Here is a 25,100-nt window from a genome sequence, read left to right on the forward strand (position 1 = left end):
CTGGATCCTCCCCCTCCCTCTCCAATATCAGAGATGTACCTCACCCTGGCACCGGGCAGGCAACATACCATGTGGAACGTACGAATTAGGAGCAGGAGTAGGCCATAACTCCGCTATTCAATAAGACCAAGGCTGATCTGATTGTGACCTCCTGCCTACCCCAGTAAAGGCAAACATGCCACTGGCTTCCTAATTGCTTGATGTACCTGCATACTAACCTTGTGCTCCCTGTGCGAGTACAGCCAAATCCCTCTGAACATCAACATTTAGAAGTTTCATGCCTTTTAGAAAATATTCTGCTTCCGGCTCTTATGTCCAAAGTGAATAACTGACTACACAAATAGAAACAAAAATGATCTGATAGCCATCCCAGAGACATGGCTGCAGGATGACATAGATTGAAACCTGAATATTGAAGGGTACGTGTCATTTAGGCAGGACAGGAAGTTAGGAAAAGGTGGAGGACTGGCCCTGTTAATTAATGATGGTATTAGCCCATTAGACAGGGACACCTAAGTTCAGGAAACCAGGATGTAGAAGTGGTTTTGGTGAAGATGAGAAATGATAAAGGAAAGAAGTCATTGTAACGATAATGAAAAATTCCAAGGGGAGGACCCACCAACCATGATTAACTAAAAAAGTTAGACAGTATCAAACTTAAAGAAAAATCATATATTTACAGAAAGATGGGTGGCAGGTCAGAAGATTGGATGGAATATAAAGATCAGCAAAGAATGACCAAAAGATTAATAAGAAGGGAAAAATTAGGGTACGAGAGAAGGCCAGTTAGAAATAGAAAGACAGATAGGAAGATTTTCAATAGGTATTTAAATAGGAAAAGAGTTAACAAAATGAGCATTGGTCCTATAGAAAGTGCATCTGGGGAATTGATAATGGAAAGTAGGGAGATGACAGATGAATTGAACAGGTATTTTGTATCGGTCTTCACTATAGAGGATACAAGTATCATCCCAGAAATAGGTGTAATTCAGGAAATGGAAGGGAGGGAAGAACTTAGGAAAATGACAATCACCAGGGAAGTGGTGCTGAGTAAACTGTTGGAGCTGCGGGCTGACAAATCCCCTAGTCCTGATGGACATCTTAGGGTCCTGAAATAAGTGGTTAGTGAAATACATGGTGCACTAGTTTTAATTTTCCAAAGTTCCTTAGATTTGAGGAAGGTTCCATTAGATTGGGAAATAACAAATGTAACTCCTTTATTCAAAAAGAGAGGGAGACAGAAAGCAGGAAACTATAGGCCATTTAGCTTAACATCTGTCATAGGGAAATGTTAGAAGCTGTTATTAAAGACGTTATAACAGGGCACTTAGAAAAATTCAGGGTAATCAGGCAGAGTCACCATGGTTTTGTAAAAGGGAAATCATGTTTAACCAATTTATTGGAGTTCTTCGAAGGAGACAAAAGTTTTGTGGATAAAGGGGAACCGGTGGATGTGCTGCACTTTTTAGAAGGCTTTTGATAAAATGCCACTTCAAAGGTTATTACAACGGGAACATTGTCACTGTCGGGCCGCGGGGTGGCGCTGCGCCGGGGCCAGTGACACCTCCAGGCCGCGGGGCGGCGCTGCACCGGGAGTACTGATACCGCCAGACCGCGGGGAGGCGCTGCACTGGGAGTAGTGACACCGCCAGGCCGCGGGGTGGCGCTGCACTGGGAGTAGTGACACCGCCAGGCCGCGGGGAGGCGCTGCACTGGGAGTAGTGACACCGCCAGGCCGCGGGGTGGCGCTGCGAAGCTGCGCGCGCATCCTCCCGGTGACTGAGGACGGAGATGGCGGCGGCGGCGGCGGGTGTTTTCCGAGCGGGGTCCGCGCTCCTTCGAGCCGGGAGGGTGAGTAACCGAGTTCTGGGCGGCAGCAGGGGACCCGGGCCCGGTGGAGCAGAGGCTCAGACACCGGGTACAGGGTGAGAGTGAGAGCCGGGTCCTCGGGACAGAGACCGGGTCCAAACAACCCGAAGGTCAAACGAAGGGGAAGAGGGAAGAGGGGAGAGGGGAGGGAGGGGGAGGTGAGGGGAGGGGGGCCTGAGGAGAGGGGAGGGAGGGGGAGGTGAGGGGAGGGGGGCCTGAGGAGAGGGGAGGGAGGGGGAGGTGAGGGGAGGGGGGCCTGAGGGGAGGGGAGGGAGGGGGAGGTGAGGGGGGCCTGAGGAGAGGGGAGGGAGGGGGAGGTGAGGGGAGGGGGGCCTGAGGGGAGGGGAGGGAGGGGGAGGTGAGGGGAGGGGGGCCTGAGGAGAGGGGAGGGAGGGGGAGGTGAGGGGAGGGGGGCCTGAGGGGGGGAGGGAGGGGGAGGTGAGGGGAGGGGGGCCTGAGGAGAGGGGAGGGAGGGGGAGGTGAGGGGAGGGGGGCCTGAGGAGAGGGGAGGGAGGGGGAGGTGAGGGGGGCCTGAGGAGAGGGGAGGGAGGGGGAGGTGAGGGGAGGGGGGCCTGAGGGGGGGAGGGAGGGGGAGGTGAGGGGGGCCTGAGGAGAGGGGAGGGAGGGGGAGGTGAGGGGAGGGGGGCCTGAGGGGGGGAGGGAGGGGGAGGTGAGGGGGGCCTGAGGAGAGGGGAGGGAGGGGGAGGTGAGGGGAGGGGGGCCCTGAGGGGGGGAGGGAGGGGGAGGTGAGGGGGGCCTGAGGAGAGGGGAGGGAGGGGGAGGTGAGGGGGGCCTGAGGAGAGGGGAGGGAGGGGGAGGTGAGGGGAGGGGAGGGAGGGGGAGGTGAGGGGAGGGGGGCCTGAGGGGGGGAGGGAGGGGGAGGTGAGGGGGGCCTGAGGAGAGGGGAGGGAGGGGGAGGTGAGGGGGGCCTGAGGAGAGGGGAGGGAGGGGGAGGTGAGGGGGGCCTGAGGAGAGGGGAGGGAGGGGGAGGTGAGGGGGGCCCTGAGGAGAGGGGAGGGAGGGGGAGGTGAGGGGGGCCCTGAGGGGAGGGGAGGGAGGGGGAGGTGAGGGGGGCCTGAGGGGAGGGGAGGGAGGGGGAGGTGAGGGGGGCCCTGAGGGGAGGGGAGGGAGGGGGAGGTGAGGGGAGGGGGGCCTGAGGGGAGGGGAGGGAGGGGGAGGTGAGGGGAGGGGGGCCTGAGGGGGGGAGGGAGGGGGAGGTGAGGGGGGCCCTGAGGAGAGGGGAGGGAGGGGGAGGTGAGGGGAGGGGGGCCTGAGGGGAGGGGAGGGAGGGGGAGGTGAGGGGGGCCTGAGGGGAGGGGAGGGAGGGGGAGGTGAGGGGGGCCTGAGGGGAGGGGAGGGAGGGGGAGGTGAGGGGAGGGGGGCTGAGGGGAGGGGAGGGAGGGGGAGGTGAGGGGGGCCTGAGGGGAGGGGAGGGAGGGGGAGGTGAGGGGGGCCTGAGGGGAGGGGAGGGAGGGGGAGGTGAGGGGGGCCTGAGGGGGGGAGGGAGGGGGAGGTGAGGGGGGCCTGAGGGGAGGGGAGGGAGGGGGAGGTGAGGGGGGCCTGAGGAGAGGGGAGGGAGGGGGAGGTGAGGGGAGGGGGGCCTGAGGGGAGGGGAGGGAGGGGGAGGTGAGGGGAGGGGGGCCTGAGGGGGGGAGGGAGGGGGAGGTGAGGGGGGCCTGAGGGGAGGGGAGGGAGGGGGAGGTGAGGGGGGCCTGAGGGGAGGGGAGGGAGGGGGAGGTGAGGGGGGCCTGAGGGGAGGGGAGGGAGGGGGAGGTGAGGGGGGCCTGAGGGGAGGGGAGGGAGTGGGAGGTGAGGGGGGCCTGAGGAGAGGGGAGGGAGGGGGAGGTGAGGGGGGCCTGAGGGGAGGGGAGGGAGGGGGAGGTGAGGGGAGGGGGGCCTGAGGGGAGGGGAGGGAGGGGGAGGTGAGGGGGGCCTGAGGAGAGGGGAGGGAGGGGGAGGTGAGGGGGGCCTGAGGAGAGGGGAGGGAGGGGGAGGTGAGGGGGGCCTGAGGAGAGGGGAGGGAGGGGGAGGTGAGGGGGCCCTGAGGGGAGGGGAGGGAGGGGGAGGTGAGGGGGGCCTGAGGGGAGGGGAGGGAGGGGGAGGTGAGGGGGGCCTGAGGGGAGGGGAGGGAGGGGGAGGTGAGGGGGGCCTGAGGGAGGGGAAGGGGGGCCTGAGGGAGGGGAGAGTGGGGGAGGGGAGGGGGGCCTGAGGGAGGGGAAGGGGGGCCTGAGGGAGGGGAGAGTGGGGGAGGGGAGGGGATGTGAGGGTAGGGGGGCTGGGGGAGGGGAGGGGGGCCTGAGGGAGGGGAGGGTGGGCTGGGGGAGGGGATGTGAGGGTAGGGGGGCAGAGAGAGAGAGGAGGGGGTGATTGGGGGGGCAGAGAGAGGGGGGGAGTGGGGGAGGCGAGGCGAGAAAGTTCATTAATGTCCTTTAGGGAAGGAAATCTGTCATCCTTACCTGGTCTGGTCTATGTTGTGACTCTAGACCCACAGCAATGTGGGTGACTCTGAAATGGCCGAGCTACTCAGTTTTATCCAAGTCTGAAAGGAATGATGTTGTGTGGCACTACCACCGTGCTAAATGAGATAGATTTCAAACAGATCTAGCAGCTCAAGACTGGGCATCCAAGAGGTGCTGTGGGTCATCAGCAGCAGCAGAATTGTATTCGACAACAATCTGTAACCTCATGGCCCAGCATATCCCCCACTCTACCATTACCATCAAGCTAGGGGATCAACCCTGGTTCAATGAAGAGTGCAGGAGGGCATGCCAGGAGCAGCACCAGGCATACCTAAAAATGAGGTGTCAACCTGGTGAAGCTACCACACAGGAATACTTGTGTGCCAAACAGCATAAGCAGCAAGTGATAGACAGAGCTAAGCAATCCCACAATCAACAGATCAGATCTAAGCTCTGCAGTCCTGCTACATCCAGTCGTGAATGGTGGTGAACAATTAAACAACTCACTGGAGGAGGAGGTTCCACAAACAGCCCCATCCTCAATGGTGGAGGAGCCTAGCACAGTAGTGCAAACGATAAAGCTGAAGCATTTGCTACAATCTCCAGCCAGAAGTGCCAAGTGGATGATCCAACTCGGCTTCCTCCAGAGGTCCCCAGCATCACAGATGCCAGTCTTCAGCAATTCGATTCACTTCACGTGATATCAGATGTCAAGAAACGGCTGGAGGCACTGGATACAGCAAAAGCTATGGGTCCTGACAACATTCCGGCAATAGTGCTGGGGGAGCGGGGTTCCCGGGATGTGTAGGTGAGTCTGTATTGGGTGACTGGGTGTCTCAGGGTGGGGTGATAAGCCTATCAGGGGAGTTGTGGGGGTAAGTCCATGCCGAGCTCACTGCTGTGTCTTTCCCCTGCTTAGCCGACACTGCTTGGAGCCAAGCGTTTTCAAAGCGCTGTCTCCTACGCTGAAGCCATCGCAAATATTCCAGACACCAAGCTCTCAACACTGGACAATGGGGTGCGAGTTGCCACGGAGGAGTCTGATCATCCCACATGCACGGTGAGTGTGGTTACTGCTGTTCCATTCTTCAGTATCGCCCCTTCAAAGCACTGCACTTTGCTGAATGGTGGTCCTCAGGGGAGGAAGGGGGGTGATATTCCTCTGTGTGGGGAGGGGTAGGGGGTGATATTCCTCTGTGTGGGGAGGGGTAGGGGGTGATATTCCTCTGTGTGGGGGGTGATATTCCTCTGTGTGGGGGGGGTAGGGGGTGATATTCCTCTGTGTGGGGGGGTGTCGATGTTATTCCTCTGTGTGGGGAGGTGGGTGGGTGGGTGGGGAGAAGGTTAGCTAGCTTGCCTCTAGCACCTCAGAGTTAAACTTGATTTGTTTCTGTATCTGCAGCATTTTTTCCTCTTTTCTGGACAATCTTTCCCCCTCCTTTCTCCAAGCTCCATATGCTCCTGCCACTCTTCCATCCCTCTCCCAAATGGCCAGTTTTTTTGAGAGAGTTCGGACATTGAGTCTCAGTGAGCTGTTTGACTGTGGAGGGCATTGCAGCTGACTGACAGATGCTGACTTCACTCAAGACCCGTGAACTGCTGTGTTTTAGCAGCTGCTGTTGGGCAGTGAGCTGGAGTCTGAGTTATCCTCTTGGCCCAGAGGCCCTGTGATCAGCTAGTTCAGCCCCAGTTTTCAATGTTTCTGTGGCCAGCAGCACTGTGCATCTTCACCGCAGCTTCTGAGCTCAGCAGAGTAGATGATGCTCCATGTGTCATGGTGAGGCCCAGCATTGGTGTTTCTGAATGGCTCCTCTGACTCTGATCTCCTTGTGTAGGTCGGTGTGTGGATCGAGGTCGGCAGCCGATACGAGAACCAGAAAAATAACGGAGTTTCAAACTTTCTGGAACATGTGGTCCTGAAGGTAGGGCTACAGGAGGTGGGGGGGAGGGGGCACTGGGTCCGAAACCCCACTGTGTGTGGGGGAAGGGTGGGTGGGTCCGAGTGCCTCCTGTGCGTGAGGGGGGGTCTGAGTCGCCTTGTGTGTGTGGGTATGTGTGTGTGGGTGGGGGAGGGGGGGTGGAGGAAGCGGGGTCTGTGTGTCCCCTGTGTCTGTGAGGGGCCGGATTCTGAGTGAAACGTTAGCGCTCTGTCTCCCCTGACGCTGCCAGACCTGCTGAGCATTTCCAGCATTTTCTGTTTTTATTTCAGATTTCCAGCATCTGCAGCATTTTGTTTTTGTGAGCACAGTTTCGAGGTGATTGGCTCAGATGCAACATAAAAACCTTTCTTACACAGTGAGTGGTTAGGATTCGGAATGATCTGCCTGGTAGGGGGGTGGATACCAATTTCTGTCAAAGGAAATTGGATAAATACTTGAAGGAGAAAAAATACAAAGATTTTGGGGAAACAGTGTGGTGAGTGGAACTTACTGAGTTGCTCTTTGCAACCTTTGATGGGATGGATGGCCTCCTGAGCTCGGTGGTGGAGAATTGGGGCACGTGCAACAATGTTTAGCGATGTAAAGACAAAGTACTGCGGATGCTGGAAATCTGAAATGTAAACAAAACAAGCTGGAAAAATTCAGCAGGTCTGACAGCGCCTGTGGAGAGAGAAACAGAGATAACGTTTCGAGTCCGTAAGAATCTTCCTCAGAGCAATGTTTAGGGATGAACTGGGTGTGAGGGGGAGTATTGGTTACAATCAAATATTTTGGAAAACTGGTTTGAAATGTTAAACCTTACTGTTTTTAGGGAACCAAGAAACATCCTCAGGCAGTTTTGGAGGAGGAGGTGGAGAGCCGAGGGGCTCACCTGAGTGCGTACACCTCTCGAGAGCAGACTGCTTACTACATGAAGTCATTGGCCAAGGATTTACCAAAAGGTGCTGAACATTCCAACAGTATTTTTGTGGATAAACTGAATATTTATTTTGTGCTTTTATTTGTAACCAGGCTTTGCATTGATACAAACTCAATTTCCTTTGCCAAAAGCTGGAGGGAATATTTAGCACAGAGTCTTGCAGCACAGTTGGCCATTTGGCCCATTGTGCCTATGCTAGTTCTTTGAAAAAGCCATTCATTTAGCTCCTTTCCCACAGCCTTTCACTGTATTTAATTGTGTGAATCCTTCAGCATTTTAACATGTGACATTTTGCCCGAGATTCGTTTGAAACATATAGAATTTAACAGAACTTTGGGTGGTCGAATGCAGCACCAGCAGATAACTGAACTTCCCAGTTGCAACTCCCAGCCTTTGGGAGCTTTCTGGCTGGTCTCAGTAGGTTTACAGTGCTGGCCTTATTCCTTAGGTCAGTGGGTCCCCAGTATTGACCTTAACCCATAGGTCAGTGGGTCCAGGTCCCCTAGGATAAGATCCCCTGTCTGTAAAAATCTTGATGAAAATGTGAGAGAGAGAATTGGTTCAGCCGTTACTCCCCCACCAGTTGGTTGAAAGGATTGGTGGTAAACATTGTATTAAATTTATATTTATGCATTTGTCCTTGGTGAGATTGAGACAGGGAGGAGGTCTGGTTACAATGGAAACTCTAACCCTGCCACATGTGAACAGTGAGTAAAGAGGGGGAAGGGCGAATATCACTTGCAGAAAAGAGTTTATCCATCCGTGAATGTCTTGATGGCACTCTGCCGGTTACTGCCCTGTTAAATTGGTTTCACACAGCTAGTTACTGTGTTAAACTGATCAAGCTCTGCTAGTTACTGCCCTGGTCTTTCACAACCAGTTACTGCCAGATTAACTGGTCAAATTCTGCTAGTTAGTGCCCTATTAAACTGGTGTCACAGCTAGTTAATGTCTCTGTTAAATTGCTCATACTATGCTAGTTATTGCCTCTTGTAAACTAGTTGCACGCTGCTGGTTAAACAACTCACACAGGGCAAGTTAAACTGATGCATTTCCCTTTCACAGCTATGGAACTTGTTGGTGATCTGATACAGAACAGTTCACTATCAGAACCTGAACTGGAACATGGACGCAAGCTGATCCTGCAGGAGATGCAGGAGATGGACGGGAACCTGGAGGAGGTGGTCTTTGATTATCTTCATGCCGCTGCCTTCCAGGGTACCCCCCTTGGTTACACAGTGATGGGGCCCACTGAGAATGTCAAGTGAGTGGGTGTTTTATATTTTGTTTTTTTTTTGTGTGAGCATTGCTGACAAGGCCAGCGTTTGTTGTCCATTTCTAATTGCCGTAGAGAAATTGGTTATTTATTTAGTGAATGCAAATCCCTGAAGCCAAGCAATAGCCTTCTCATTTGTTGAGTTTAAGGTGATTATTCGGCACTTAGTCTGTCGAGGGGACACCCCTCGATGATGTGCAGCATTGTTTTATCTTTCCACAAATGCTTAAGGGTTTTTACTGAGGCACCAGAGGCCCTGGCCTGACCTGGACTGTTTAGCAAGGACCACTCTCACCGTGGTAGTTCAAAACCTGCCATTCCACAGGTGGAGTTTATCACAAGGAACTTGTTAGTGGCTTCCCATGTTCCCTATTCTTTTTGTTCATTTATGGGATGTGGGCTTCGCTGACTATTTATTGCCCATCCCTAGCTGCCCTTGAGAAGGTGGTGGTGAACTACCTTCTTGAACCGCTGCAGTCCATGTGGTGTAGGTACCCCCTCAGTGCTGTTAGGGAGGGAGTTCCAGGATTTTGACCCAGTGACAGTGAAGGAACGGTGATATATTTCCAAGTCAGGATGGTGAGTAACTTGGAAGGGAACTTCCAGGTGGTGGTGTTCCCCTGTCTGCTGTCCTTGTCCTTCTAGATGGTAGTGGTTGTGGGTTCAGAAGGTGCTGCGGAGCCTTAGTGAGTTTCTCTGCAGTGCATCTTGTAGATGGGACACACTGCTGCTACTGTGCATCGGTGGTGGAGGAAGTGAATGTTTGCGGATGGGGTGCCAATCAAGTGGGCAGGTTTGCCCTGGATGTTATCAAGCTTCTTGTGTGTTGTTGGAGTTGTGCTCATCCAGGCAAGTGGAGAGTATTCCATCACACTCCTGATTTGTGCCTTGTAGATGGTGGACTCTTATTGCAGATGGTCATTGCCTGACACTTGTGTGGCACGAATGTTACTTGCCACTTGTCAGCCCAAGCCTGGATATTGTCCAGGTCTTGCTGCATTTGGACATGGACTGCTTCAGTACCTGAGGAGTCGCGAATGGTGCTGAACATTGTGCAATCATCAGTGAACATCCGCAGTTCTGATCTTATGATGGAAGGAGGAAGGTCATTGATGAAGCAGCTGAAGATGGTTGGGCCTAGGACACTACCCTGAGAAACTCCTGCAGTGATGTCCTGGAGCTGAGGTGACTGACCTCCAACAACCACAACCATCTTCCTTTGTGTTAGTATGAATGCAACCAGTGGAGAGTTGTCCCCCTGATTCCCATTGACTCTAGTTTTGCTAGGGCTCCTTGATGCCACACTCCGTCAAATGCTGCTTTGACATCAAGGGCATTCGCTCTCAACTCATGTTGCTGGTTGATTTTGCTCAGCAAGGTAGCTCCATATGGAGCAGCGAGATGGAAGGCAGGCAGTAGGTGGGTTGAACAGGTCATCAGGGAGTGGTAAGTGAGGTGCAGCAAAGGTCAAAACCACAAACAACTAACCTTTGTAGTTTTCTTCAGTTGTTCCCATCAGTACAAAGTCCTATCTAAGAGTCATTCCCAAGTATGTTGAATTGGGATCTTGCTTTAGTCTCTGGACTTCCATATAGATCTGCAATTCTTATAGGCTCTGGCATTGTGGAGGTGAAATACACTGGACATGATTTTAAGTGGTGGTGAGCTGCCTTCTTGAACCGCTGCAGTCCATGTGGTGTGGGTACAGTGCTGTTAGGGAGGGACTTCCAGGATTTTGACCCAGCGACAGTGAAGGAACGATGATATATTTCCAAGTCAGGATGGTGAGTAACTTGGGGGGGATCTTCCAGGTGGTGGTGTTCCTATCTTTCTGCTGCCCTTGTGGTGGTAGTGGTCTTGTGTTCAGAAGGTGCTGTGTAAGGAGCCTTGGTGAATTCCTGCAGAGCACCTTGTAGATGGTACACACAGCTGCTACTGTGTGTCGGTGGTGGAGGGAGTGAATGTTTAAGGTGGACCAATCTATCATAATTTAAATAATTCTCTGCCATTCTGTTTTTCCAATCAAAGTGGATAATTTCACACTTATCCATGTTATACTGCATCTGCCATGTATTTGCCCACTCACTCAATTTGTCTAAATCACCTTGAAGCTGCTTTACATCCTCCTCATCACTCACATTCCCAGCTAGTTTTGTGTTGTCAGAAAACGTGGAAATATTACATTTGGTTCCCTCATCCAAATCATTGATATATATTGTGAATAGCTGGGGCCCAAGCACTGATTCCTGCGTTACCCCTCTAGTCACTGCCTGCCATTCCGAAAAAGATCAATTTATTCCTACTCTCTGTTTCCAGTCTGCTAACCAATTCTCAATCCATGTCAATATATTTACTCCCAATCCCATGTGCTTTGATTTTGCACACTAACCTCTTAGTGGGAAAGATATTAAAGACATTGTAGCAGGGCACATGGAAAGATTCAAGGTAATCGGGCAGAGTCAACATGGTTTTGTGAAAAGGAAATCATGTTTAACCAATTTATTGGAGTTCTTTGAAGGAGTCACATGCTGTAGATAAAGGGGAACTGGTGGATGTACTGTACTTAGATTTCCAGAAGGCATTTGCTGCATGAAAGATAATTGTGGAAAGTTAGAGCTCATGGTATAGGGGTACCATATTGACATGGATAGAAGATTAGCTCACTAACAGGAAACAGGGTAGGCATATAAGGGTCTTTTCTGATTGGCAAGATGTGATGAGTGCTGTGTCACAGGGATCAGTGCTACGGCCTCAACTTTTTACAATCGATATAAATGACTTGGATGAAGGGACCAAAGGTATGGCTGCAAAATTGCAGATGACACAATGATTGGTAGGAAATAAGGTGTGTAGAGTACATAGAGGCTACAAGGGGATATGGATAGGTTAAGTGAGTGGGCAAAGATCTGGCATAAGAGTATAATGTGGGAAAATGTGAAATTGTTTTAAAAATTATTATTTGTTGATGACATGTGGGTGTTGCTAGGCCAGCATTTATTGCCCACCCCTAATTTCCCACGTTCAGAAGGAATTTAAGAGTCAACCACATTGCTGAGGCTGGAGTCACATGTAGGCCAGACCAGGTAAGGACAGCAGATTGACACTCACTTCCAATTTGCAAACCTCTTGCAAGCTTTTCTGTTTCTCAGTCACTCTCTCTCCAGTTTTCTTTCCTGATGGTATTGATACTCCCATGCCCTGGCCATTCTCCACATGATGCCAGATGATGAGCATCGCATGCTTTCATTAATATTTAGTTATATGTAGCACATTGTTTTTCAGTGCATGGTCCCTTTAAATGGTTTTGGGTAACTTAGCGGGAACATTGGCCGGTAAGCTGTTCACAGTCTGAACCTGTCTTTGTCCAATGCCCAGTTGCAGCTTCCAAAAAGGGTGACTAGATTGAGGTGAGGGACTGGACTGCTGTGTGACTGTCTTTCTAACACATGGCAGTGAGGCCATGTAAGCATTCCTACTGTCTTGTGTGGGCACAGGAGTGTCCTGATTTTGGTTCTGATTTTGTAAACCAGAAATGGTATCTTTAGATCAAATTGTGACATTTTATGAGGTTGATTTCAACAACGTCAAAACCCTAAATCTATTTCATGCCTTTAATGAAGAAAAACATCCCAGGTGGCTTCACGACGACATAATCAGTCAGAAGTCCAATAACGTGGGCTGGCATACAGCAAAAAGCTGGGCAAGGGGGTAAGGGGTGTTGTGGAAACATTTCTTGCACAGTTGATAAAGCTGCTGGACATTTATCATATGGGGAGAAAAGGCTATGATCCTGTTTAATCAGTACAAATCTGATCAAAACTAGATCTAATTTCACTCTTTGGCACAAACCTGGCAGTCTCTCCGGCACCAGTAGCACAAACTTTTTGCCAAATTGAAGTTCTGGTGTTAGCCTTTGAACATTTTGATAATCACCAGATTGATTATTTCTTCTGATTAATATATTTTCTGTTTGCTGTAAAGGTCTCTGAGTCGCAGCAATCTCGAAGAGTTCATGACCAATCATTACAAAGCTCCCCGAATGGTTGTGGCTGCTTCAGGAGGTGAGAAATGATGGGCTGTGACCTCAGCTGGAGTATAGTTTCCAATCTTCGGCACCAGAATTTAGGGGAGACATCAAGGTGTTTGGGGGGGGGGGTGGGGGTGGGGGGTACAAAGGAGATTTACTAGAATAGTAACAAAGATGAGAATTTCGGTAATGGAGAGACTGGAAAGCTGAGGTAGCTCTCCTTAGAGCAGAAAAGGTTAAAGCATGATTTAAGAGGGTTGTTCAAAATCACGAAGGATTTTGATAGAGTAAATAAAGAACTCTCTAATGGTAGAAAGGTTGGTAACCAGAGGACACAGGTTTAAGGTAAATTGACAAAAAATGAAAAACTAGAATACGTTTTACACAGCAAGTTGTTGTGATCTAGAATGCGCTGCTTGAATGGGCGATGGAACCAATGTGATTGACTCTTAACTGCCCTTTGAAATGGCCTTGCCACCTTCTCAGTTCAAGAGCATTTAGGGATGGGCCACAAATACTGGCCTCGCCAGTGATGCCCACAGTCTATGAAAGAATACATGTTTAAAAAGGTAACTTTCGAAAGGAGAAATGGTTTAATATGTGAAGGGGAACATTTGTAGGGATATGGGGAAAGACATGGGGGAGTGGGAATAATTGGATATCTCTGAGAGCTGGCACAGACAAGATGGGTTGAATGGCCTCCTGTGTTGTATCATTCTATGATTTGTAATTACAATGTAAAGTGAAGAAACTACAAGGCTTCAGGGGTAATTTCATTGTATGTGGGGTGATTGTGTTTGGGGGGTAATTACAGTGTAGGCTCTGTTTTATTTCCACCTCCCACCCCCAGGTATTCACCATGACGAGGTGATGGGGTTGGCTAGCAAGCACTTTGGAGGAGTTTCCTTCAAGTACGAGAATGATGTGGTCCCTGTGCTGGCTCCTTGCCGCTTCACTGGAAGTCAGGTCAGTATCGGCCAGTTCTTTGGTGTCACTAACCAGTCGGTCTACCCTCCCATCTGCCTGTTGGTCACTTCTCCTGTTCCCTGCCTTGAACGGTACTGAACCTGGAACAGAAAGATCCCAGTTTCCATCTCCATACTGTACCGCATTCGCTGATTTAAACAGAGGCAACAGTTGGGGGCATTACATTTGACTGCTGCCTTGGTTGGAAACACCAGCCAGAGAAAGGGAATGCAGTTTGAGACACAGGCCTGCAGGATCAGATTGAGAATAAGGTGGAGATGGGATCCCTGGGGGAGGGGTGTGGAAGGTAGCTTCAGGCTCCCAATCAGGAAAGGAGATTGGACCCAGAACCTTGAAATGTAATTTGTTCATGGGATGTGGGTGTCGCTGGGCACACCAGCATTTATTTCCCATCCCTAGTTGCCCTTGAGAAGGTGGTGGTGAGCTGCCTTCTTGAACCGCTGCAGTCCCTGTGGTGCAGGTACCCCATAGTGCTGTTAGGAAATAGGAGAATGGAAATGTGTGGAGAAAGGGAAGAACTGGGATTGTTTACTGGGGAGAGGGTGAAGGGTCGGGATTGGTTACTGGGGAGCGGGCAAAGGGCCAGGATTGGCTACTGGGGAAAGAGTGGAGGGTCGGGATTGGTTACAAAGGAGCAGGTGAGGGGTTGTGATTCACTACTGGGGAGCAGGCGAGAGGCCAGGATTGGCTACTGGGGAGCGGCCAAGGGGCTGGGATTGGCTACTGGGGGGGAGCTGAGATTGGCTACTGGGGAAGGGTCAGGGGGTTGGGATTTGCTACTGGGGAGTGGCTGAGCTGTCGGGATTGGCAACGGGGTGGGGTGTGTGGAGCCGGAATTGGCTACTGGTGGGGAAGCGAGTCAGATTATTCTAGGAGGAACCTAAAGGGAATTAATATTTGAAGCTGTAATGTGTTAGAGATTGAAACAAATTCTAGAACCAGCGAGACTGGCTTCAGCTGAAGATGTAAGTAGAGCACTGGTTTATCAGCATTACACAGAACCTGGGGAATGTGTGGAATGGACTGGCCAAGCGGCTGGGATTGAGGCTAATATACAGGCAGACGGTGGACGATTGAAGTTTTTCATTCCTTGGGTGTGCATGGTCACTTCCGCAACTGCAAGTTCCAAAATCTCACCCCTGGTCGTCATCCAGTGCTTTCTGTACATTGGTGGACTTTGGGTGAGGCAAAATAGGCCTCACTGATCCACACAGTTAAATACCTACAGTCACCCTGGCAGCAGCCTGTGGCTTCAGTGGGTGGGATTGAAAACTCTTTTTGTTGTGAGGTTGAACACTCCCCTTCTTGATTTCAGGTTCTTGTGCGGGATGATGCTCTGCCATTAGCACACATTGCCATTGCTGTGGAGGGAGTTGGATCGTCCAATCCTGACGTGGTCCCTCTCTCGGTTGCCAGCACACTCATCGGAAACTGGGACCGCACATATGGGGGAGGGGCGGTGAGTAGCTATGTATAAATGAAGAAGTGGGAGCTTCCTCTGTTCTTGCAGCAGCAGCAGGAGGGACTCTGAGACCCAAAGACAGGCCCTCATCATATAAGAACATAAGAACCAGGAGCTGGATTTGGCAATTCAGCCCCTTGAGTCTGCCCCACCATTCATTACGATCATGGCTGATCTCATTCTAGCCTCAACTCCAATTTCCTGCCCTCTCCCCATAACCTTTCAACCGGTTACTAATTAAAAATCTGTCTATCTCCTCAAATTTATTCAGTTTCCCAGCATCCACTGCACTCCGAGGTAGTGAATTCCACAGATTCATGACCCTTTGAGAAAAGTAATTCTTCCTCATCTCTGGTTTAAATCTACCGCCCCTTAGCCTAAAACTATAGCCTCACATTCCAGAATGCTCCACAAGGGAAAACATCCACTCCACGTTTACTTTGTCTATCCCCTTTAGCATCTTATATACCTCAATTAGATCTCCTCTCATCCTTCTAAACTCTAGCCAGTATAGACCTAAACTGCTCAATCTCTCCTCATAAGATTCTCTGGAATCAATCTAGTGAACCTCCTGTGAATCGCCTCCAATGTAACTACATCCTTCCTCAAGTAAGGAGACCAAAACAGTGCACAGTGCTCCAGGTGCGGTCTCACCAATGCCTTGTACAGTTGCAGCAACACTTGCCTATTTTTATACTCTGTTCCTTTAGCAATAAATGCCAAAATTCCATTTGCCTTTCTTACTACCTGCTGTACCTGCACACTGGCTTTCAACGATTCATGCACGAGGACACCCAGATCCCTCTGCACTGAAGCATTCTGAAGTTTCTCTCCATTTAAATAATAAGTCGCCTTTTTGTTCTTCCGATCAAAATGGATAACCTCACACTTATCCACGTTAAACTCCATCTGCCATATTTTGGCCCATTCACCTAACCTGTCCATATCAGTTTGTAAATTTCTTATTTCTTTATTGCAACTTACTTTCCCATCTATTTTGGCGTCATCTGCAAATTTAGCTTTAGTACCTTCTGTCCCTGAATCCAAGTCATTAATATAGATTGTAAATAGTTGGGGCACAAGGACCGAGCCCTGTGGCACCCCACTAATTACAGCTTGCCACCCAGAAAAAGACCCATTTATTCCCACTCTCTGCTTTCTGTTGGTTAGCCAATCCTCTACCTAAGCTAATATATTACCCCTAACTCCGTGTGATCTTATCTTGTGTATTAATCTTGTGTGCGGCACCTTATCAAAGGCCTTCTGGAAGTCCAGATATACTACATCTACAGGATCCCCATTATCCACTTTGTTTGTCACATCTTCAAAGAACTCCAGCGAATTAGTCAAACATGATTTACTCTTCATAAAACCATGCTGACTCTGATGGATTGCATTTTGACTTTCCAAATGCCCCATTACTATTTCCTTAATAATGGATTCCAACAATTTCCCAAGGGCAGACATTAAACTAACTGGTCTATAGTTTCCTACTTTCTGTCTTCCTCCCCCCACCCCCAACATTTTTGAATAAGGACATTATATTAGCATTTTCCCAATCCACTGGAACCTTTCCAGAATCCAGGGAATTTTGGAATATTATAGCCAATGCATCCACTATCCCCACTGCCACTTCCTTTAAGACCCTGGGATGTAGGCCATCAGGTCCTGAGGACTTGTCACCCTTTAATCCCAATAGTTTGCTCAGTACTTTTTCTCTAGTGATGGTGTTTGTTCTAAGTTCCTTCTCTATACCCTCTGCACTACCTGTTACTATTGAGGTGGTACTAGTGTCCTCCACCGTGAAAACTGAGGCAAAATATTGATTAAACGTCTCTGCCATCTCTGTGTTCCCCATTATTAACTCCCCAGTCTCATCCTCCAGGGGACCAACATTCACTTTAGCTACTCTCTTTTATATACTTGTAGAAGCTTTTGCTATCAGTTTTTACATTTTGTGCTAGTTTTCTTTCATAATTTACCTTTGCTTCTTTTATTTTTTTAGTAACCCTTTGCTGATCTTTAAAAGTTTCCCAATCTTCCAGCCTGCCACTGACCTTTGCAATTTGGTATGCCTTAGTTTATGTTATCTTTAACTTCCTTGCTTAGCATATGGATGGTCTTGCATCCCACAATCACTGTGTGGATGGGCAATCACAGCCACTGCTGTCTTGTCGAAAGTGAAGCAAAGGTTCAATTTTTAAATTTTCACCTTTGATTTAGAATCCCACCATGGCTTCCACCCACCCTAGAACATAGGAGCATAGGACTTAGGAGCAGGAGGAGGCCATTTAGCACTCTGAGCCTGCTCCGCCAATCGATAGGATCGTGGCTAATCTGGTTGCGGTCTTGGCTCCACCTTTCCTGACTGCCCCCCTTAACCCTCGACTCCTTTGTCCATCATAAATCTGTCTAACTCAGCCTTGAATAAACTCTGACCCAGCCTCAACTGCTTTCCGGAGAAGAGAATTCCACAGACTGACGACCCTCTGAGAGAAAAAGTTTCTCCTCATCTCTGTCTTAAATGGGTCGAGTGAACCTTTCTAACCTCCTGTAGTCCTACAGCCCTCTGAGATCTCTGCACTCCTCTAATCCTCCTCTTGTACAGCCCAATTTTAATCACTCCACCATTGGCAGCCTTGCCTTCAGTTAGTTGCCTGGACTCTCAGCTCTGGAATTCCTCTAAACCTCTACCTCTCTCTTATATCCCAGCTCTCTTTAATGATGCTCCTTAAAACATAGCTCTTCGACTAAGTTTTTTGTCACTTGTCCCAATATCTCCTTATGTGACTGTCAAATTTTGTTTGAAAACACTCCTATGAAGCACCTTGAGAAGTTTTACTATGTTAAAAGTGCAAGATAAATGCAAGTTTTTGAAGAGGGTTATGTTGCTGAAAGGTTCTTGCAACAGGCTATGTTGCTAAAAGGTTCGTGCAACAGACCCTCTTTGATATCTGGAGCAGTCAGGTACTCCAGGGCATGGTGGATGATTGACCAGCCAGCCTGGCTCATTAATGTAACCTAAGTGAACTCTATCTAACCCCGTGCTGTTCCTGTCCTGGAAGTGTTTGATGGGGACAGTGTAGAGGAAGCTTTACTCTGTATCTAACCTCGTACAGAACCTGTCCTGGGAGTGTTTGATGGGGACAGTGTAGAGAGAGCTTTACTCTGTGTCTAACCCTGTGCTGTTCCTGACCTGGGAGTGTTTGATGGGGACAGTGTAGAGGAAGCTTTACTCTGTATCTAACCTCGTACAGAACCTGTCCTGAGAATGTTTGATGGGGACGGTGTAGAGGGAGCTTTACTCTGTATCTAACCCTGTGCTGTACCTGCCCTGGGAGTGTTTAATGGGGACAGTGTAGAGGGAGCTTTACTCTGTATCTAACCCCATGCTGTACCTGCCCTGGGAGTGTTTGATGTAGACAATGTAGAGGGAGCTTTACTCTGTATCTAACCCCATGCTGTACCTGTCCTGGGAGTGTTTGATGGGGACAGTGTAGAGGGAGCGTTACTCCGTATCTAACCCCATGCTGTACCTGTCCTGGGAGTGTTTAATGGGGACAGTGTAGAGGGAGCTTTACTCTGTATCTAACCCCATGCTGTACCTGCCCTGGGAGTGTTTGATGTAGACAATGTAGAGGGAGCTTTACTCTGTATCTAACCCCGTGCTGTACCTGTCCTGGGGGTGTTTGATGGGGACAACGTACAGTGTTTATTTCTCCCTTTTTTGCCTCTGCAGAATCAGTCGAGTCGCCTGGCCCAGATTTCAGTTGAGAATAAGCTGGGTCACAGCTTCCAGTCCTTCAATACATGTTACTCTGACACGGGGCTGTGGGGGATTTACCTGGTCTGTGACAGACTGAACATTGAAGACATGCTGCACTTTGCCCAGGGAGAATGGTGCGTGTCCTGCTTCTGATACTGGTCCTGGGATGTCTGGCTCCTCCAGTCTGTCACTACTTACTATAATCTGCTGATGAAAACATTAAAGTTATCCAATTATTCAAATTAAACATTATAAATAAGGGAATAGAGGGAGTTAATTGCATTGAAGAATTCAAATGATGAAATACAGTCTATGCCTTGGCATATGTGAGAGGTTTGGTCCTGTAGCACTAATTGTAGGGCTGGAGTTTAAGCTCGCTGGCTGATCCAGACCAGAGCTCTCTGCTTCGTGCAGTCACTGTGTTGTCTGATCTTGGCTGGCAGAGCTCTGAGAGTTCCGCAATTGTAAGAAGTTCTGATCACTGACCACTCACCTACGCTGCAAAGTGTAAGAGAGACTCAGATTCAGAAAAATCTCAGTCACATCTCCACCCTGCTGGAGGAGAGAGAGAGAGACAGGAGTGGGGGTTGTGGAGAGAGGGTCAATGGGTGGTGGATATTAAGTTTTCCCATTTACATTTTGACTGTTGCTTGTTTGTGTTTCTGTTTAGGATGCATCTTTGCACGAGTGTGACTGAGAGTGAGGTGACCAGAGCCAAAAATACACTGAAGACACACTTAGTCGCGCAGCTGGATGGTAAGATGAAGAGCAGCTGGGGAGGTTATGAATAACAGGAGACCATGCAGCTCCTCAGCCCTCTTCTACCAGTCATTTAGATCGTGGCTGATCTGTATCTTAGCTCCATTTCCTGCCCTTGTTCCATGTCCGTTGCTACCCTTTCTCAGTTTCCTCCCCCCCCCGCCCCAACCGATGGGAAGGGGCTCCCCGGCCCCACCAGAGGCAGTGCCCACAGGCTGAGTGTACCCCAATAACAAAGGCAGAGTGATGGAGCCATAAGTCCATAATGACACAGGGGGAGAGCAGGGAATTATGTTCAAAGCTATTGATGTGTTGGAGCTCACTGAGGCACATGTTTGTTCACAGGCACCACACCAACATGTGCAGATATTGGGCGCCAGGTCCTCAGTTATGGCCGACGAATCTCATTGGCAGAGTGGAATGCCAGGATTGATGTACGTATTGCTCAGTGATTTACGATATTGGTTCTGTGTAACTATTTGGTCTACAGCCAATTAGCAACTAATGTAAAGACTCAACTTCGAGCCCGTACCCCAGTGAGAGACTGTGTGTGTGGAACCTGTACCTAAGTGAGTGTCAGTGTGTGTGGAACTGTACCGCAGTGAGAGACAGTATGTGTGTGTGTGGACCTGTACCCCAGTGGGTGTCAGTGTGTGTGTGTGGAGCTGTACCCCAGTGAGTATCAGTGTGTGTGTGTGTGGAACTGTACCCCAGTGAGTGTCAGTGTGTGTGTGTGGAACTGTACCCCAGTGAGTGTCAGTGTGTGTGTGTGGAACTGTACCCCAGTGAGTGTCAGTGTGTGTGTGTGGAACTGTACCCCAGTGAGTGTCAGTGTGTGTGTGTGGAACTGTACCCCAGTGAGTGTCAGTGTGTGTGGAACTGTATCCCCGTGAGTGTCAGTGTGTGTGGAACTGTACCCCAGTGAGTGTCAGTGTGTGTGGAACTGTATCCCAGTGAGAGTCAGTGTGTGTGGAACTGTACCCCAGTGAGTGTCAGTGTGTGTGGAACTGTACCCCAGTGAGAGTCAGTGTGTGTGGAACTGTATCCCAGTGAGTGTCAGTGTGTGTGGAACTGTATCCCAGTGAGAGTCAGTGTGTGTGGAACTGTACCCCAGTGAGTGTCAGTGTGTGTGGAACTGTATCCCAGTGAGAGTCAGTGTGTGTGGAACTGTACCCCAGTGAGTGTCAGTGTGTGTGGGACCCATACCCCAATGAGAGTCAGTGTGTGGGGAACTGTACCCCAGTGAGAGTCTGTGTGTGTGTGGAACTGTACCCCAGAGAGAATCAATATCTGTGGAACTGTACCCCAGTGAGACTCAGTGTGTGTGGAACTGTACCCCAGTGAGAGTCAGTGTGTGTGGAACTGTACCCCAGTGAGACTCAGTGTGTGTGGAACTGTACCCTGGTGAGAGTCAGTATCTGTGGAACTGGACCCTGGTGAGACTTGCAGATTCAGTAGAGATCAAAGTGCTGCATCAGTGTTACCATTCACATGCTGTATATATGAACATATGAATTAGGGCAGGAGTAGGCCACTCGGCCCATCGAGCCTTCTCTGCTATTCAGTAAGATCGTGGCTTTTCTGATTTTCACCTCAACTCCACATTCTCACCTACCCTAATAATCTTTCAGCCTCTTGCTTATCAGGAATCTATCTAGCTCTGCCTTAAAAATATTCAAAGACTCAACTTCCACAGCCTTTTGAGGAAGAGAGTTCCAAAGACACTCAACCCTCAGAGAAAATAATTCTCATCTGTCATAAATGGATGACCCCTTATTTTTGAACAGTAACCCCTAGTTCAAGATTCTCCCACAAAGGGAAACATCCTCTCCACATCCAGCCTGTCAAGACGCAGCAGGATCTTAAATGTTTCAATCAAGTCGCCTCTTACTCTTCTAAACTCCAGTGGATACAAGCCTAGTCTGTCCAACCTTTCCTCATAAGAAACCGCCCATTCCAGGTATTAGTCTGGTAAACCTTCTCTGAACTGCTTCCAACAGATTTGCATCCTTCCTTAAATAAGGAGACCAAGACTGCACGGGGTACTTCAGCATAACCTCCCGACGTTTGTACTCAATTCCTCTCTCAGTAAATAATATTTTTTCTTATTTGTTCATGGGATGTGAGCGTTGCTGGCTAGGCCAGCATTTATTGCTTGTTCAGAGGGCATTTAAGAGTCAGCCACATTGCTGTGAGTCTGGAGTCACATATAGGCCAGACCAGGTAAGGGTGGCAGATTTCATTCCTTAAAGGACATAGTGAACCAGATGGGTTTTTATGATGATCGGCAATGGTTTTGTTGTCATCATCAGACTTTTAATTCCAGATTTTTATTGAATTCAGATTCAGATTCCACCAAGTACTGTGGCGGGATTCAAACGCGGATCCCCAGAGCATTATCCTGGGTCTCTGGAGTACTAGTCCAGTGGTAATACCACTGTGCCATCGCCTCCCACATTCTATAGCTTTCCTAATTACTTGCTGTACTTGCATACTAGCCTTTTGCAATTCATGTACTCGATACCTAAATCCATCTGCATCTCCGAGCTCTGCAGTCTCTCTCCATTTAGATAATAAGCTTCTTTTGTATCTTTCCTGCAAAAATGAACAATTTCACATTTTCCCACATTATCCTCCATTTGCAGGTCTTTGCCCTCTCACTTAACCTGTTTGTAGCCTCCTTCTGTCCTCTTCGTAACTTAAATTCCTACCTATCTTTGTGTCAGCAGCAAATTGAGCAACCATACCTTCGGTCCCTTCGTCCAAGTCATTTATATAAACTGTAAAAAGTTGAGGCCCCAGCACATCACTCATTACATCTTGCCAACCAGAAAAAGATCCATTTATGCCAACTCTCTGCTTCCCGTTAGCCGGCCAATCTTCCATCCAGGCTAATATGTTACCCCCTAGACCATGAGCTTTTATTTTCCGTAATAACCTTTGATGTGGCAACTTATCAAATGCCTTTTGGAAATCTAAGTACAGCACATCCATCAGTTCCCCTTCATCCACAGCACATGTTACTTCTTCAAAGAAATCTAATAAATTAGTTAAACGTGATTGTCCCTTTTCACAAAACCATGTTGACTCTGTGTGACTGGCTTGAATTTTTCTAAGTGCCCTGCTATTAATAATAGCTTCTAACATTTTCCCTTTGACAGATGTTAGGCCAACTGGCCTGTAGCTTCCTGCTTTCTGGCTCCCTTTTTGAATAAAGGAGTTACATTCACTATTTTCCAATCTAATGGAACCTTTCACAAATCTAGGGAATTTTGGGAAATGAACTATCTCACTAGCCACTTCTTTTAAGACCCTAGGATTAAGTCCGTCAGAACCTGGGGACCTGTCAGCCCGCACTTGTCTCCTCATTCCCATCCCGTTTTATACTGTATAACTGTGCTTTGTGCATTGTTTCCTGGCATAGGCCGTTGATGCCAAGACGTTGCGTGATGTTTGTAACCGTTACATCTACGACAAGTGTCCCGCAGTTGCTGCAGTCGGTAAGTTAAATCCTTTTCGTTGAGCAGCCACAGTTCACTGCCTGTAGGCTTTAGTGTCTGCATATTTTGGGCTATTTGAGGTGAGGGGCCAGGGCCTCAGTGCAGAATAGTCACAAGGTTGAATGACGGAGGGTAGGTGTTAAAGACATAGGAACAGATTGGAGAGGAGCAGCAATTATAATGCAGAGATGGAAGATCCTGAGATCCAAGGTGTGGTATAGGGAGGGTATGGGAGAGTGTCGCTGTTCAGATTCCCTGTATCCAGGACTTGCTGCAATCCCATGGCTCTGTTTCAGGATTATTTATTGAGTTTGTTTTTATTTTGAATGTATGGGGTGATGGTTATTGGAGATGGTCATTGCCTGGCACCTCTGTTGTGTGAATGTTTCTTGCCTACGGCTGCATATTGTCCAGGTCTTGCTGCATTTGGACATGGACTTCTTCAGTACCTGCGGAGTCGCAAATGGTGCTGAAATTGTGCAATGATCAGTGAATATCCCCACTTCTGACCTTATGATGGAGGGAAGATCATTGATGCAGCAGCTGAAGATGGTTGGACCTAGGACACTATCCTGAGGAACACCCTCAGCAATGTCCTGGAGCTGAGATGTGTCCTAGGATACATGTAGCACTCATAGAGATGCCAAGTTCTTTGAGTGTCTTTATAATTAGAATTAGAGAACGATGCCGCACAACAGAGACAAGCCTGGGTCTCCGATATTTCACAGCACTCATATTGACATTTTCATCTCTGCCGTTCATTAACTGATGTTTTCTGTCTCTGTGATAGGTCCAATTGAGCAGTTACCAGATTATAACAGGATCCGGAGTGCCATGTACTGGCTGCGTCTGTGAGCCAGGTGCAGAAACAAAGGTGATTGGGGTATTCCTGCTTTGAATCCTGTGTCTCAGGAGATGTTTTGTATCATTGGTTTTGTGCTGTAAATTTTAAATGGTGGAGAACGTTTGAAATGTAGGAGATTCTGATAAAACTGAGACTTTATAACTCAACTGTACAGAACATATATAATTAAAAGTTCCATTAAAGCTGCCTGTCTCACTGAAAACCTGGTTGTGATACATTGACTGCAGCAGAATTCATTAGCCCAGCTTGATTTGTTCACTGGCCGTGCTGTGGAATTAAATTGGTGCATCTTTGTGTAGGTGTTTAACAGAGGCTGGAGGGGCGAGCTTCACTGAATGATGAGACACGGACCCTGGGTGCTGTGGGACTGAGAGGGTCCCTCACTCTGCAATTTCTACTCAGCCTCTGCAGTGAGATTATGTCCTTTCTTCAATGCAGAGATCAACACTGTACTCAGTACTCCAGATGTGGTCTCACCAATGCCCTGTACAGCTGTAGCAAAACTTCCCTACTTTTATATTCCTTTCCTCTTGCAATAAACAACATTCCATTTACCTTCCTAATCACTTGCTGTACCTGCATACTAACTTTTTGTGATTCATGCACCAGGACCACCCAGATCCCTCTGTACCTCAGAGTTCCACAATCTCTCTCCAATTAAATAATTTGCTGTTTTTCTATTCTTTCTGCCAAAGTGGAGAAGTTCACATTTTCCCACATTATATCAGCCAAATTTTTGCCCACTCACATAACTTAACTATGTGCCTTTGCGGATGACTTATGTCCTCTTCACAACTTCCTACCTATCTTTGTGTCATCAAATTTAGCAACCATGACATTCGGTCTCTTCATCCTAGTCATTGATATAAATTGTAAAGAGTTGAGGCCCCAGCATAGGGAGGCAGTGGCAGATACTTAAGGAGGTATTTCATCACTCTCAAAAAAGATACATTCCGTTGAGAAAGAAAGAAAGATTCTAGGATTTGGATGCACAATCCCTGGCTAAATAAAGACATTAAGGATGGATCAAATTGAAAGAAAAGATATTCAATGCTGCAAAGCCTGGAAAATTGAAAAAATTTTAGTAATCAGCAAAGGATGACCAAAAAAAATCAAGAGGGAGAAAGAAATATAAAAGCAGACAGTAAAAACTTCCAAGTTACATAAGGAAAACAAAACTGACATTGGGTGTTGGACCATTAGAGGATGAGACTGGGGAATTAATAATGAGAAACAAGAAAATTGCGGAGTATTGAAGTGGTATTTTGTGT

At 48.7% G+C, this 25,100-nt stretch overlaps 1 protein-coding gene across 2 annotated transcripts; it reads left to right on the forward strand.

The window, feature by feature from the left end:
* Positions 1-1,720: 1,720 nt before the first annotated feature.
* Positions 1,721-24,395, forward strand: LOC121279572 (cytochrome b-c1 complex subunit 1, mitochondrial). 2 transcript variants are annotated; one of them, XM_041190692.1, is made up of 14 exons: positions 1,721-1,851; positions 5,248-5,388; positions 6,164-6,250; positions 7,080-7,209; positions 8,253-8,451; positions 12,445-12,524; positions 13,341-13,456; positions 14,793-14,936; positions 18,679-18,839; positions 19,376-19,461; positions 19,810-19,898; positions 22,889-22,964; positions 23,755-23,838; positions 24,129-24,395. In XM_041190692.1, the coding sequence occupies exons 1-13, from the start codon at positions 1,792-1,794 to the stop codon at positions 23,817-23,819; spliced, it is 1,434 nt and encodes a 477-aa protein (XP_041046626.1). In that variant the 5' UTR covers positions 1,721-1,791; the 3' UTR covers positions 23,820-23,838; positions 24,129-24,395. The 2 variants fall into 2 exon arrangements, with proteins under 2 accessions (XP_041046626.1, XP_041046624.1); XM_041190690.1 differs by lacking the exon at positions 24,129-24,395 and having other exon boundaries at positions 23,755-24,031.
* Positions 24,396-25,100: the final 705 nt, after the last annotated feature.

The sequence above is a fragment of the Carcharodon carcharias genome, chromosome 7 (genome assembly GCF_017639515.1).
Source record: "Carcharodon carcharias isolate sCarCar2 chromosome 7, sCarCar2.pri, whole genome shotgun sequence".
Lineage (NCBI taxonomy): Eukaryota > Metazoa > Chordata > Chondrichthyes > Lamniformes > Lamnidae > Carcharodon > Carcharodon carcharias.